Below are 16155 nucleotides of genomic sequence, written 5' to 3'. Positions count from 1 at the left end.
CTTCTTTCAATATTCTGCTTTGCGTCCTACTAATAGCGATTTTTATTTAGCCTGTAGCCTGTCAAAATAATCTTAGCATTCACAGCGCAAATTAATTTAGTCTTTTACGCAGTGGAGAAAGTGACAGCGCAAGAAAGAAAGTGCGTCCAAATTCACCCATTCTCAGTTGAACTACTCGCGAAGTAGCCTATTCATCACACAGACATCACAAGTATCACATGAAAGAGCCTTTTCTCAGCTTTTAAACGATGTTAGCCGATAATTGCTGTGTTGAACGGTTCGCGAGAAAAGTAAATAATATAATTCAATTTAATCATACATTCTACTGAAGGTTTTGCGTCCCATGATCTCCCTACCCATTCATCTCGGTGGAATACTTTACGAACCCTTCTTTTAACACATGACACACCATATATTGGAATAAACAGGAGACCTTACCGAACACAAAGGTGTAAAGCAGTCCCCTGTACAGTTAGCCGTTCCAGAGTAATCCAGTTTTGAATTTGCAGTAAAGTTCGACATACATGGATGTCTCCAAATTTGGGCTTTAAGTTTTACAATGTGTTTACATTGTTCCACATGATTTCATAACGGCCAAATACAAAATAAATATCGCCTAGATATTGGTAAATCAGAGGACAGCTGACTAAGAGTTTGTGAAAGTAGCCTTAATGATCACAAAATGCTAAGCATGCATCTAGGCTATTTGAGTTTCTAAAGCTGAGCTGTGCTTAAATTGTTCAATACATGATTTCATAACAGGCCAAATATAAAATAAATGTTATATATAGCCTATATATCTGTAAATATTAGAGGATCAGATGATTTACAGTTCTATGTAATATGTCATGTTTTTGTAATGTTTTATACAGTGATGCAGGTCTACTGCAGTGAATAGGCTAAATACAACTTTGATCATTTTTATAGCCTACTACTGTATAGTTAACTTTGGCCTTGGTGCCCTGACATGTGGCCTTTGTGCCCCCCACCAAATATGCCCAACTGAAGGCCAGATGGCCTTGCCCCAGAATGGTGAAATTCCAAGCCTGGTGTAGTCTATAGCACCAAGGACACCAGGAAACCCACACTTAGCCCAAAACGCCCACTTTGTTCTTTCCTGGCTGTCAGGTGTGATGGGGAATTGGATGTATTCCCCAGCATGTCGAACTAGACCTGATGTAACTGCACGTATAGCCGAACTTATGGCAGATTGCGAAATGCCTCCAATGGAACTAAGGGGGTGCTGGAACGACCCAGACGCATAGAAATACAGCGCCGCTGTATCTTTCACTGCAACTGGGAGGCATAGGGACAGGGTGCATCAGTTCCCAGCTCATCTGCCAGGAGATGGCAGACATCTGTCACAGCCTGACGGGTCAGGCATAGCTTACGCCTATTCCACCTCACCGAAGGAGAGATAGGTATGTCTAGGCCGGTAGATCCTCTCCCTCCCACGTCTAATTCTTTGTCCTAAGACGTACTCCATCTTACTGTGCAATAGAAAAAATATGAGCCAGCGCAACTTAACTGGTAAGTTGAAGAGTAAGGTTTTTAGAACTTACATGATGGTAAAGGTGATTTTGCAGTCTTCAGTTCAGAATTTTGTTTCCTGGTTTTTGACGGACAACCTACTTGTTGATCTACTAGTTTGATCCGTCAATACTACAATTAGACTGAATAATTTGCGAAACTGTGTACGCCAGATTTATGCCTATTTTTTCACATTTTCATGGACACCACAATGATTTCCCTTGTGTGGTAGGCCTAATATTTTTATGTATGGTTTGCAAAATGGGAACTGCTTCCGTGTAAGCAAAGTGTATGCATGTTGTGCACACGTTACATTATGGCGAAGCCTGCGCTCTTAAAATAGCATCTTGCGGCAATGACTTTAGACCACCTTTGTCCTGGTCTGTGGCGGAATTGCTTTCTGAAACTGCAAAATATCAACAGGGAACGCTTGCGCTGGAACATGCCCCCTCTTTTCGCTGAACCGTCCCCGTGGGCGCTGTGGAGAGAAAATTCCAATATGCGCTGACTGCAAAATAGGAAAGACAAAAGCGCGAGTATACAAAGTCAATTGCGCTGGAGTGCAAGATGGAGTCCTGTGTGTGTCTGTGGTTCTGTGTATGTGCATGTCAGTGTATGTACACCTTCCACTGGCCTGCTTTGTGTTGCTCTGTGAGGGGTTCACATAGGCCAGTATTGCTGATAGAGTCTGCTGATGCTTACATCAGGACTCCTCCTTACGAACCAGCTTCAAAGAAAGCCATTACCAAGTAGATAGTGCAGGACTGGCTTCCTTTGTGTCCTCAAGGCTGTATCAACACAGCTCCAACTGGAGAAATTCCATTACCATAGTGAGGGCGGAATTTTGTGTGTGTGTGTGTGTGTGTGTGTGTGTGTGTGTGTGTGTGTGTGTGTGTGTGTGTGTGTCTGTCCTATTCAGTGGCCATTCACTCACAATAGCCAACAATGCTTCCCCCCAAAACGTGTGTGAAATCTATGTGGAGGTCTTGGACTCCAATTTATCAGCAGATTGGAGTCAGCCAAAGCTTAACCAAACTACTCGACTTCCAGAACACTCACACACTCTTTAAGCACGATGGAGCATCACCTCCATTATGGAGTGGTCAAAAAGTCGTGATCCTGTTGCTCTCTGCGCAGGTGGACAAGGAGACCAACACGGAGGCGGCGTTGCGTGAGGGGGTGGCGGTGCGGCCCAAAGACAGGTCGTGTCTTGGCCCACGGCAGCAGAGAGGCTTCGTCAGGAACAGCCTGATCCTGCGCTCGCAGACCTTCTCTCCGGGAGAACGCAGCCAGTACATCTGCAGGGTAACACACACACAAACACACACACACGCACAAAACACACACACACACACACACACACACACACACACACACACACACACACACACAGATATACACACACAAACACATCAGCACCATACACAAACGCGCACACACACACACACACACACAGATATACACACACAAACACATCAGCACCATGCATGCATACATACCATTATGTCATACTTCTGCATACTGACTACATCCTGAATCATGTAGAGATCTCCTGCTATGTGATTTTCTTTGGTTTCCACTAGGGCTGGGCGATAAAACGATAGCGATATGTATCGCAATAGACATGTAATCGATATAAATAAAAAATATGTTCGATAGAACATTCGATAATTAAAAGCAACACACACCTCCGGCCTTACGTTGTCCATAAATAAATAGGCTAAATATATCTTGCATTGTAGTTATATGTGCAACTCGACCAGAGTAGCCTAGGCGATAGAAGTAGGCCTACCTCAACACAGACTCAATGAGTCCTTGTCCCTTGCGCACTCTCTCTCTCTCCCTCTCAACAGGCGCATCCCTCCTCAGCATGCACATGTAATCCAAACATTCACAATCGTGCAAGACGACTGCTAAATTGCTATTTAATCCGGTTAGCATCATAGGTACGCTGCACGAATTTGTTCAAAACTGTTGCATTCAAATTGACTGCTAATCATCTCAATCCCGATGCAAATGGAAAAGTATTTTCCAAGACTCAAACGGCCTGTCCCAAGGAGAAAAAGTATTTGAAACTTAAACACGTTGGGAAACTGAACAGTCTACCAGTAGACTATGATAAACTAGCAAATTAAGCTACTTTGTTTACAATATTTCCAGGCTTCAAGCAGTGCTGCTTTTCATTTAGACTTATGTGCACATTTATTTATTTGAGTGTTTTTCATGATTGTGTTGCTATTTCTTTTCCCTGTTTGCTTTGATTGATAACTGAGGTGATTAAAATCAGAGGAATTGGTTAAGTTTAAAATAAATGTGTTTAAATTGAACCTTTTTCCCCTTCTGGTACTTATCTGAAATAGATTGAAAAAAATAAATAATTATCGATATCGACTGATATGAAATACTTATATCGTGATACAGTTTTCAGCCATATCACCCAGCCCTAGTTTCCACTTGTCACTTATGCCGGTTCAGAGTCAGCCCAGTTTTGACATGTCGTCATATCTGATCCATTTCCAATCAGAATGTGATTTGTTTTACAACTCCTCGACGTGTTCCCCCATTGACCAATAGGATGACTCCTGAATGCCTAAGCCGTCACTTCAGGCAGTGGTCAATAGCAATGATTTCTTCAATAACACTAAAAGCAATGTCAAACCTGGAGTTTTTCCTCCACAAGACCTGATCAGCATTATGCTCTTGCTCAAAAACTGGTGACTGCTGAGCTGGCCATCAGATGAAGGGACGCATGCTGTATGTGGAGCCGTTTCAACTGTGCTCACTGTTCAGTGTGTCTGGACAAGACCAGCAGACTAGCCTAGTGATGTCTGTTGCCAGTGCCAGCATTGCATCATGCAGGCAGGCCTCAGGTTGTCAACAGTAATGGGGTGGCTGCTGTCCCCTCGGCACCCCTTACTGACACACACACACACACACACACACACACACACACACACACACACACAGAGAACAGAAATCCACTACCAGCAGCCCACACACACACAGCTCACACCGTGCAGTCCCATTTCCCTCACTTCATGTTGAGTTTGAAATCAATCTTTACTCCTTATTTCTTTGCAGCTGAACCGGAGCGATAGTGACAGCTCCACACTATCCAAAAGGTCACCATTTATTCGCAACGCTTCCGAGCGCCGCAGTCTACGAGTCAAGCGGGTATGTGAAGTGCTATTTCCCCGTCTTGTTTAGCCACTAGAGGTTCAAATTATTTTCTGTGGCTTACATGTGTAGAAAACCTATAAACATGACTGAGCATCCCAAGACCAAACGCATGCAGGGCCTAACCAGTGTTCTGGTAATGTGATTTTTACACTCACCAACTCTTTGCAGTTAGCATTAAAACTTTCATAATTGTGACTTAAGATAGTCTGTGTGGAACTATTTAAGATGTCTCCATTGAGATTAGATGTTCTAGATTTCTGTACGTAGAAAGAACAGCATTGTTAGAGTCCTTGGCAAGCAGAGCTTTCATCTGTTCAGTGCCTTGAGCCATTGTCTTTGTCTTGTCTATTGTACACTGTAATTGCATTTCTTATATATAGCCGCGATGATATTTATATAAATTATAAATTATGGTGTGATTAGCCCAAGCACCTTCAATGAGTTCCATGACCTTTCACATTTCGTCATCCAATAATGCACTCACATGTGGTGAGTGTGTTTGTCAAACGCATACATCTGATGTGTGTTTGTGTGTTAAATGTTATGGCTGAATTTTTAAAGGCCATTGGCAGGCCATTTTGGTAAGTGAGACAAATAAAACCTTAGGATATGTAAGCAAATGTAATATGCACACAAAAATCCTAAATTATATCTTAAGTTGTTCATGCTCATGTTGTAGTGCCCCCAGAGAATATTGAGTGATCCCATTTGTCAAATTGGATTAACTTTGACCTTTCTCATCACAATATCGGCTGGTGAAGCTTTTGACTTTTGCATTGACATCACACACTGACCGGTGTGCGCTTGCTCCTCTCCCCCGGTCGGTCCAGACGCTGTGCCAGCCGGCAGCGCGTGGTGGCGGCGTGGGCTCCACGCAGACGACGCGGACCTCCCTGGACCTGGAGCTGGACCTGCAGGCCTCCCGCACGCGGCAGAGCCGGCTCAACGCCGAGCTGCAGACGCTGCGGGAGCTGCGCGCGCGCATGGAGGCGCTGAGGGACGGGGGCGTGGACGCCCAGGCTGACCCCACGGGTGCCCCGAGCCGCGGCGCGCTGACGGCCACCGTGCTGCAGGACCAGCGCTTCCACAGCCTGCTGCAGCAGGCCGAGAGACAGGTGTGTGTGTGTGTTTGTGAGATCTTTTTGTCTGACCTGTGGTAGTTATCTTGTAATGAAATTGCAGGTAGTTGGCCATTGGATATTGTAAGGCTTAGATGACACAGGCAAGGCCAGGGCTCTATATTCCTCTCTAATCTGTCTCTCTTTTCATCTCCTGTGTACATTTTCCTCAGCTAATCAGGCTCCTTACATTTTAATCTTCTTCTTAACGACCCTATTATTGCTTCATTCTCCGTCCTCAAAGGCCTCTCTAGCATCTTTAAGTCGTTTTTTTCTGCATGGTAAGCCTCGCCCGTAAACAGAGTTGATCTCGTAGCCCTCAGTGAAAGATGCAAAGAGGGGGGAAACGGACAGCAGACAAGTGCTTGGATTGCAGCGGAAAGACAGAGTCCACCGCCAGCAGGTGTGTCTGTCTTAGGTAGCCACGCTCGGGAGGCACTTGTTGAAGCCCAAGGCCAGCCAGAGCCCGTGGTACTGATGGGCTCTACTGAGAGACCGGTGCCAGACGTCTTGTTTGTCTTTGGAAGATTGTCGTATTGATTTTTTTGCGAAGGCTGTGGTTTTTAAATCTCGCCATGTCCTGAGGGCTCACGTTTTTTTGTTTTTTTGTTTTTCATCTACTTTTAACTTCTTCTGTGTGTGTGGGTGTGTGTTTTCCCATGTGCCTTGATTATGTGCTGGTTTTAATGTCTTCTGTCTGTGTTTTGGGGTTTTGTACAGCTTTGTACTGACCTTCACTTAGTCTTGAAAGACGGTCTGCAATGGAAACTTGGGCAGATCTGTTAACTTTTGCAGTAGTTAAGAGTGTATATTCTTCCTCAGGCCTATTGCTTTTGATGGCTTTATTCTGATGTAACCCCCCCCCCCCCCCCCCCCACACACACACACACACACACAGTCTCTCTCTTTCTCACACTTTCTCTCCCCCCATCCTGCGTCCAGGCCGAGCTCTCTAAGGAGGAGCAGAGGCAGGAGCTGAAGGCGGAGAAACTGATGCGGAGGGCCTCCAAGGACGTGTGCCGCCTACGCGAGCAGAGCCAAAAGGTCCCCCTGCAGGTTCAGTCATTCAGGTGAGCCAAAATAGCCTGTCTCCCGCTCAGCTCAGCTCAGCTCAGCTCAGGGACACTGCACAGTGGGAGATATCGCATGGGACTTCAGCATGGACACTCGCGTTCACACTAGCATGCTAGCTCAAGCACACGGCACAATGTGAGCGATCCCATGGAGACTCACCCTAGCATACTAGCATACTACCTCTGGCACACGGCACAGTGTGAGAGATCCCATGGAGACTCACCCTAGCATACTAGCATACTAGCTCTGGCACACTGAACAATGTGTGAGATCCCTTGAGATTTTAGCATGGAGACTCACACTAGCTCGCTAGCTCAGGCACACTGCACAATGTGATATATCCTGTAGGATTTCAGAATGAGACATACATGTCCGACTCACACTAGCTCCAAACAACCACAATGTTGTCTGTTGGTTGGCTGGCACTCTCTGCCACCTCCGTTCTGACCTGCTTTGAGGCATAGTCTCTACCTGTGAGCATCAGGCTTAAGATCAGCCAATTCCGGCTGATGGCAGTGTCAAAGCTCCACCCAGTGGTGGAAGAGCGTCACTGCAGTCTAAGGCTCCTCTGGCCTGGCTCAGTTGTCAGATCAGGGCAGTGCTGCTTGCCTTGTGGCCCACTTCATCACTACATGAAAGATCAACACGTCTGTGCTGGAAATGTCTGGGCCAGCCGCCTCTCTCTGCTGGGCTAACATCTCAGGTCACAGTGAAACTCTTTATTCCAGAGAGTGTGTACCGATGACTGTAATAATGCATGATTAATAGCTTGCCGGCAAACTGTGTGTACTGAACTTGACCCTTGGAATGTCTCACATCTCTTGCTTGTTCTCTCTCCCTATCTCTCTTTTTCCTTCTCTCTGTCTCTCTCTCTCTCTGTCTTTCTGTCTAGGGAGAGGATGGCCTACTTCACACGAGCAAAGATTAATATACCCTCCTTGCCAGCTGATGATGTATAATCATACATACTACATACAGCAAACAATGAAGTATTTGTATGACTTTATATAGTATTTTAATAATGTAACCTGATGAAAAATGAAAACATATAGAAAATATATAGATTTTCACAATATAGGTTAATGTATTTGTATAAAAATACAAGTTGGTATTGATTTTGTTTTTAATGAAAATATTTTTTCTCAGAGAAAACCAAAGTAGGGTCATTTTGGTTGATGTATTTGCTAAGTCATGATGAGCCTGTACAGTTTTGTAAAGTATGTGTGTGTGTGTGTGCGCGCGTTAGTAAGGGGTCGGGTGTGTGTGCGCGCGTTAGTAAGGGGTCGGGTGAGAGAGTTAGAGTGAAGGAACAAGAAATGTCACTTCAGGTCCTCGTGTGGTCCTCTTGTTGGTCACCTTAAACAGGGATTTTAGGAGAAAGAGAGAGAGTCAACTCTGTTTAAAGGCAGTGCTCCACTTTGGTCTTTGTGTTCTGATCCAACACAACCTTGTTCTTGTGAATGTAAGCAGTCATTTTTTCCCTTGTCTTATTTTACTGCACTGATTCCTGCCCCCCCCCCCCCCCCCCCCCCTCTCTCTTGGCTTAAACTGTGGCTGTCAGTATTGTACTGTGTGTGGCTATAAGTATTTTACTGTGTAGTGACATGCTATTTACATCAGCATCAGCAACACCCCCCAAAATCCAAGGGAAGCAGCTTTGTTCAGTGTTTAAAGGCCTGAAATGAAATGGGCCTCTCAAGGCTCCCTGGCCAAATGAAGGATTGTTTTTAAAAAAAGGTCTCTAGCCCCCCACCACCACCATTGGTGTTTTTCTTTTCTTTGACAGTAACATCAGTGATGCTGTACCTTTTGTGACGGTTCATCTCTCTCTTTTTAAGAGTTGTCATGCAGCACATCTCTAAAAGCTGTCAGTGTTTTGTCAAGAAAACTATGTAGGAAATGTTACAGTTGTCGAGTTGGGAGTGAACAGATTAGGTATTTGTCCTGAGAAATTGAAAGTGTCCGTTTCCCTTAGGTGAGCAAGATATACAGTACACAGTTACTTCTGACTCACCAAGCTGGGGAAAGCCAATGTGAACTTACAACAGAAGCCTCGTCTGTAATAGTACTTTGGTTGGCATTTGGTTCTGCCAGTCTGAGCTGGAAGAGTCGAGCATAGCACTGCTTTACCTCAGATTCACTGAGGCACAGATATCAATCCTAATGATGTGTTTGATCTTGCTGTTGCCAGATATGCAGCAAAACCTTGAATTCTGAATAATGTTCTTCAGCACCTATGCCCCAACAATGCCCATTTTTGTTTATTTATTTCCCAGTCATGTCTTATTTATGTTTATTTTGTTTATTTTATATTATTATTTTTATTTTATTTTTAAAGAATGCCCTCAAATTGGTCCCTTTTGGTCCAAATTGGTTCCTTTTCTGTAATTGTACATTCTTTCAGAGGCAGATTTGGCAGCTAATGCAAGCAGGGAATGTTATGCACACATTTCTGAAAGGCTTTGCTTATCAACTCTCTATGAGTGGCCAGTGCAGGGTGATTCAAACAGGATCGACACGAGTAGTTGGAATGCACAAGAACAAGTCCTTGGAGATTTAAGAGATGAAATTCTCCGAATTTGTCAGGGTGGCCACACTGTGTATTCAGTGTATGCTTCGGGGCTGGTTCATAGGCCACGCAAGCAACGTGGATACAGTTGACAAAGCTTATATGCATGTTTTGAAGTGCCTTATCATAGTCTGCGCAAGCTGTGTGGACAGTACACCCCCATGGCCTGCGTATTTCATAGTGAGACACCAAAATAGATGCTTGAAAGTCGCAAACTGACGTCCAATAATTATGAAGTACTTAAACATTAAAGCATGGTCATGTGTACTGTATAACAACTTATAAAGTCATAGAGGTGTATAACACCTACAAACTTAATAACTTCCCACAAACATAATGAACCAAAACCAAATAAAATATTTGTGCTTAAAATAACACTCCCTTAAATATAACAACTTCCCACAAACGTAATAACTGTTTTATACCATAAATGTATAATTACAATAATTATATATATATGATCATGATTTTAACAAGTTATTACATTAGCTTCCCACAAACTGATATAGTGAAAGTGTTACAGAAGTGAATCCATGGATGCAATAGACTCCAAGTCTGCCTGTGGAAGTGCATGTTTGGGTCACATCACATGATCCATACTGTTGTGTCTAAGCTAAATGTACAAAAGTGTTTTTGCAATGTTGCTTGGTTTCTGTTGTTCTGCTCTTTCATAACAGACAATTTTCTTTTTAAGATGTACGCATGATCCATGAAGATGTATCAATCCATTTTTAGAATTTTGTTTTGTTCTTGTTGTTGGTTTCTTTTCTCTCTTTTTTTTACAATATTTAATGAAATCTCACATTTGTAAATATTTGTATTACTTTTGCATATCAAATTCAAAATCAAATTTACAGAGTGTTGTAATGCATTTGCTCTCTTGAAACATTGGAATCTTTTCAAATGATTGTGTTAGAAAATGTCCACTATTAGGAACTAGCCACTGTAAGAAGGTATAATGCTTATGAACCAATGAACTTGATTTTGTTTATACCCATTTCAGTGCAAAGTAGAAATGGTCAGAATTGAAATCAACTTCCATCAGTGACTGCCCCGCATATGATCGTATGTATATGTGTGTGTGAGTCTGTGTGTGTGTGTGAGAGATAGAGAGAGAGAGAGAGACAGAGAGAGAGAAAAAGTGATTGACAGCAAGTATTTACTGTACCTGTGTACCAACTGTGGCCAATCGGATGGGCTCATGGACACTACTGGACAGTGTCTCCTCCTCTCAGCAGTTTGTATGTGTTCCTGTGATTGGTTTAAAAATGATTTAAATGAACCGGACTCAGATGTGATTATTTCAGTCTCCTATGACTTCCACAGAGATGCTACCCATCATCTACCCATATCAGAGATATCTACCCATAATTTGCTTGTACCAAGTGAAGACAGAAAAATGTGTTCTTTTTCTCCCGTGGTCCTGAAAGTCAGTTTCTTTTTAACAGAAGGGGGTTGTGGGGAGATGGCTTCCTCAGTCAGCTGTCTGTTTGGGCTATAATGAAAACCCATCTCTAAATACACAAGTCCTTCTATGGCCACTTTTTCCCCAGCTGTTTTCCATGTGTTACTTTAAAGGTTTATTTGTGCAGGAGGAGTATGTGTTTGTATTACTTTTGCATTTCAAAATCAATTTTACAGAGTGCTGTCATGTATTTGCCTGTTTCCATTCAATTTGATGGTACATGGTTAATATGGACACAACGCTGTGAAAATGAAAAATAGTGTCCATTATCAAAATACATGTTAACAAGTCAGCCATCATGTATCAGTGCTCGCAGTTGGTGATTGCAAAGATGTAAACCAATTAGCTCACTGTATGTTGGAAAAACTCTGTATGATCCAAGAGTTAGAGGTGGGGGTGGATAGCCATGTTGGGAATACTAAAAACACATTAGAGTAAGGATTGGTATTGGGAACAACCCCCGGTTTAGGTTAGGGGGAGGGTTGTTTATGATATAGCCCACCAGAGATGTAAACAACACCAGTTAATGGAGGCTTAAACACCGTCTAGGGCACCCACAAGGCTTAGTGCTGTTGTGATATCAGATGGATTCCAGCCTTAAGAACAAACTTCAGGATCTGGAAGATCTCAAATGAATGTCAGCATTATGTTGGCAAGACACGTTTGTAGTATTAGCAAGACATTTTATAGTTGTGCAGATAATGGCCATTCACAACCCATTTCTGAAATAACCACTTGGATCAGATGCTACATTATCACAACCAGGGTAGGAATTTCACGGCGGCCCGTTGCCTCTTGCGTTGGCCGTGAGGCCCCTTTGAAAATCAGAGGTTTACAGGCCACGGTGGCCTTGGTGACCCCTTCTTTCAATATTCTGCTTCGCGTCCTACTAATAGCGATTTTTATTTAGCCTGTGGCCTGTCAAAATAAGCTTAGCATTCACAGCGCAAATTAATTTAGTCTTTTACGCAGTGGAGAAAGTGACAGTGCAAGAAAGAAAGTGCGTCCAAATTCACACATTCATCTCCGTTGAACTACGCGAAGTAGCCTATTCATCACACAGACATCACAAAGTATCACATGAAAGAGCTTCTTCTCAGCTTTTAACCGATGTTGCCCGATAATTGCTGAGTTGAACGGTTCGCGAGAAAAGTAAATAATATAATTCAATTTAATCATACATTCTACTGAAGGTTTTGCGTCCCATGTTCTCCCAACCCATTCATCTCGGTGGAATACTTCACGAACCCTTCTTTTAACACACGACAAACCATATATCAGAATAAAAAGCAGACCTTACCGAACACAAAGGTGTAAAGCAGTCCCCTGTACAGTTAGCCGTTCCAGAGTAATCCAGTTTTAAATTTGCAGTAAATCTCGACATGCATGGATGTATGCAAAAACAATTTCATAATGTGTTTAAATTGTTCCACATGATTTCATAACGGGCCAAATACAAAATAAATGTTACAAATATCGCCTAGATATTGGTAAATCAGAGGACAGCTGACTGAGTTTGTGAAAGTAGCCTTAGCCTAATGATCACAAAATGCTAAGCATGCATCTAGGCTATTTGAGTTTCTTAAAGCTGAGCTGTGGTTAAATTGTTCAATACATGATTTTATAACAGGCCAAATATAAAATAAATGTTATATATATATATAGCCTAGATATCTGTAAATATTAGATGATCAGATGATTTACAGTTCTATGTAATATGTCATGTTTTTGTAATGTTTCATACAGTGATGCAGGTCTACTGCAGTGAATAGGCTAAATAAAACTTTGATCATTTTTATAACCTACTACTGTATTAACTTTGGCCTTGGTGCCCCCCACCAAATATGCCCAACTGAAGGCCAAGTGGCCTTGCCCCCAGAATGGTGAAATTCCAAGCCTGATCACAACACTTGTAAAGTTAATGAGGTGGGTGGGCTAGTACCTCAATTTCACATTACATTTTCCATTTGAGAATGATTGAGGCTACTGTGCTCTTGGGCACTTTTAATGCTGCAGAACTTTTCTTGTATCCTTCCCCAGATCTGTGTCTTCACACAACCCTGTCTCGCAGGTCTACGGAAAATTCTCTCGACCTCGTGGCCAGAGGTGGACAAAGTAGGCCTACACAAATCCTGTACTTGAGTGAAAGTATACACATTGTCAAATGTTACTCCAGTAAAAGTAAAAGTCCTCTTTTTACATTTCCACTTGAGTGGAAGTACAAAAGTACTTGCCTTCAAATGTACTTACAGCAAAATTATTCATACCCCTGACCAATATTGATGTAATGTTGATTTTCTCTTGACCAATATGTTCTGACTGAAAATGACACTGACACATGCCTAAAGGTTGTAAGACAATGTGGTAGAAACATGGAATCAAACAAATAATCGTTTTTATCGTTTTTAGCATTTTTTATGAAAAATGCTGTGTCCAAAATTATTCATACCCTTTTTAAATAATCAATAGAAACATCTTTATTTGCAAATCAAAGCTCTCAAAATGTTTTTTATAATATGTGCCAAGCCATGATTGATTGATTGATTCATTCCATGATTCTACCACATTGTCTTACAATCTATTGGCATGTGGCAGTGTCATTTTCAGTCAGAACAAACATATTAGAGAAAATCAACATTACATCAATATTTGCCAGGGGTATAAATAATTTTGTTCTTAACTAAGTATCGAAAGCAAAAGTCCTGAAATGTATTATGACTTAATACAGTTGCATTTACTATTGTTGAAATGATTCGGCACAGACAGGCATTTATTGAGCCTTTCTCCTCCATGCTTTACACTTTCGGACCAAATCAATGTTCCCTTTTGTTGTTTGATAGTGTCAGATTGTCTATCATTTGCTCGATGGCGTCAAGAGGCTAGTTATGGTAACATCAATATTGTGAAAAGGGGTCAACAAGGTACAGTAAATAGTGGATACAATAACATAGGCAAGACCATTATTTAAAGCCTAGCTGTCTTAATAGAAAATATACATGTAAGTACACTGGACAGTCTTACCAAAAGGAACTTCAGCTGTAGCCTACTTCAGCTGTCACAAAATGTAGTGGAGTAAAAAGTAAGATATTTGGCCTTGAAATGTGCTGGAGTAAAAGTAAAAAGTTTAACAAAATTGAAATACTCAAGTAAAGTACAGATACATGAAAAAGCAACTTAAGTACAGTAATTGAGTAAATGTACTCAAATAATGTCCACCACTGCTCGTGGCTTGCAGTTTTCACTCAATCAACTGTGAGACCTTATAAATATAAAGAGATGTGTCCTTTTCTTACGACCCCCTGTGCCCCCTTCAGGTCTGGCCTGTCACTGCACGGGCAGGGCTGGGCCTGGTTAGGCTAATTACATTATTAGGTGCACCTAATATTGTATTGTGTATTGGGTGGGGCTCTCTCTCTCGGTAGGCACTGTTTCCTCCTTTCTTACAGGCACTTTGATAGTCCTCTACACTGGCACATTAGTCCTTCTCTCCTCTTTATTTCTATTTTCCCCCCATTGCCTTTCACTTATTCATCTTACATGCTGATACTACCATTTACATTGACGCATACACGCATTCTTCAACACTCATTTTCCTAGACACTAGCTTGTTAATGTTGTGATCAATATTAATACATCACGAGTGGATATGGGCCATATCCACTCGTGATGTATAGGGCCACCTAGTTAAAAATGAAAAAGCAAACGAGGCATTGTAATCGCAGGTATCTTTGGCTGACAGTTTCAAAACTGCACGGAATTTGAAGTGTATCATTATGACACCCTCTGAATGCAAGTTTCGTGGAATTCCATTCATGGGGGACCATAGCCTACAGTAAATGAATATGTGTACATTTAGTGACTGTACACTACGCATGCACACACACACGCACTCATGAACACACGCAAACACACACATAGAGATGCAGACACACACACACACACATAAACACACACGCATAAACACACACACACACAAAGTAGACATGCAGGCATACGCAGGCACGCACTATAATTATCTCATAATTGACATACTATCTCATAATTATGAGAAATTATCTTGTAATTATGAGATAGTTATATCATAATTATGTATATAGAGATATAGTCATCTCAGACAATTGAACACACTATAGTGTATGTGATGTGATGCAATGAAATGATGCTGACATGTTTTGGAGAGAGAATCAACAATCAGTTTAGAGTGACTCTGAACTGATTGTTGATTCTCTCTCCAAAAAATGTCTAAACTTTAGACCAATAAGGTCTATTCACTTGGAAATTGTTGTGCTATATGGAGGCTACCTGTAAATCATTTGCAAAGATATACTGAGACATTGAGACATGTAGCCTACTAAGACCTTTGCAATTTGATGAAATTAATGAGAAATTAAATTCTGTTGTGAACAATTGCCAAGTAGTTTGGAGGTGTGTCCGTGTTATTTTGAGAATGTAATTTCTGTTCTGTGAATATCAGTGACCTTGAGACGACCTAGATAGACTAATTAGCCTAAACTAATTCATAGTTTTTAAGTGAAATATTTAAAATGGCTAGTGACAACATCATAACCGAGTGAGATACAGACAGTCTGATACAGTTGAAGTAGGCCTAGGCCGTTCAAGCAACTGCGCAGCGCAGCTCCTGAAGGCTACCATTTCAACATGCTTAATGCAACTGTATCAAAAACCTCCACTATTTCAAATAGGTTAGCCTACAGATTTTTATTTATTTATGTTTTATTTACCGTCAAAAACAGAATCAATGTTAACAAAGATAACAAGATTACAGATCTGTAAAAGAAGTAGCCTATAATGAGGGGATATAGCATAGGCATGTCGAGATGGAATAGGCCAGGGGTCTCAAACTCAAATGAGCTGGGGGCCAATTCTGCCAACGTCATCTGATTGGAGGGCCGGCTATTTCTGAAAATGCAATGTTCTTTTTTTTCAAATACCACACAAAACTGCAAACAGAAAGTGCAAGTGTTTTTATCTAGTTTTAGACACCTGTGCTAGCAACCTTAGCTTATAAATAAAATAATGATAAAATAAATATTAATAAATTATAAAATAAATGAAAAACATAAAAACAGGTATGTGTGTGTGTTTCACACCAAATAAAAATATTTCCTCTCATAACTTTTTTAAACCTGGCAAACTAGGCATCAGGGTTAAGAAAGCAACACCATTGGATTTTTATATCAAAATTTCAAAAGGCCATT

The 16155-nt window shown here is 41.6% G+C and overlaps 1 protein-coding gene across 1 annotated transcript in view; it reads left to right on the top strand.

The window, feature by feature from the left end:
• Window positions 1-10753, top strand: part of LOC121700350 (protein WWC2-like) — a 56198-nt gene extending 45445 nt beyond the window's left edge. Inside the window, exons 20-24 of the mRNA XM_042083658.1 lie at window positions 2668-2835; window positions 4612-4704; window positions 5541-5825; window positions 6771-6898; window positions 7795-10753. Coding sequence (XP_041939592.1) covers window positions 2668-2835; window positions 4612-4704; window positions 5541-5825; window positions 6771-6898; window positions 7795-7861 — 741 coding nt within the window. The 3' untranslated portion in view covers window positions 7862-10753. The remainder of the gene's footprint in view (window positions 1-2667; window positions 2836-4611; window positions 4705-5540; window positions 5826-6770; window positions 6899-7794) is intronic.
• Window positions 10754-16155: the final 5402 nt, after the last annotated feature.

Source organism: Alosa sapidissima, chromosome 1, assembly GCF_018492685.1.
Source record: "Alosa sapidissima isolate fAloSap1 chromosome 1, fAloSap1.pri, whole genome shotgun sequence".
Classification (NCBI taxonomy): domain Eukaryota; kingdom Metazoa; phylum Chordata; class Actinopteri; order Clupeiformes; family Clupeidae; genus Alosa; species Alosa sapidissima.
The sequence above is the reverse complement of the archived record's forward strand: the minus strand, read 5'-3'. Positions and strand labels throughout refer to the sequence as shown.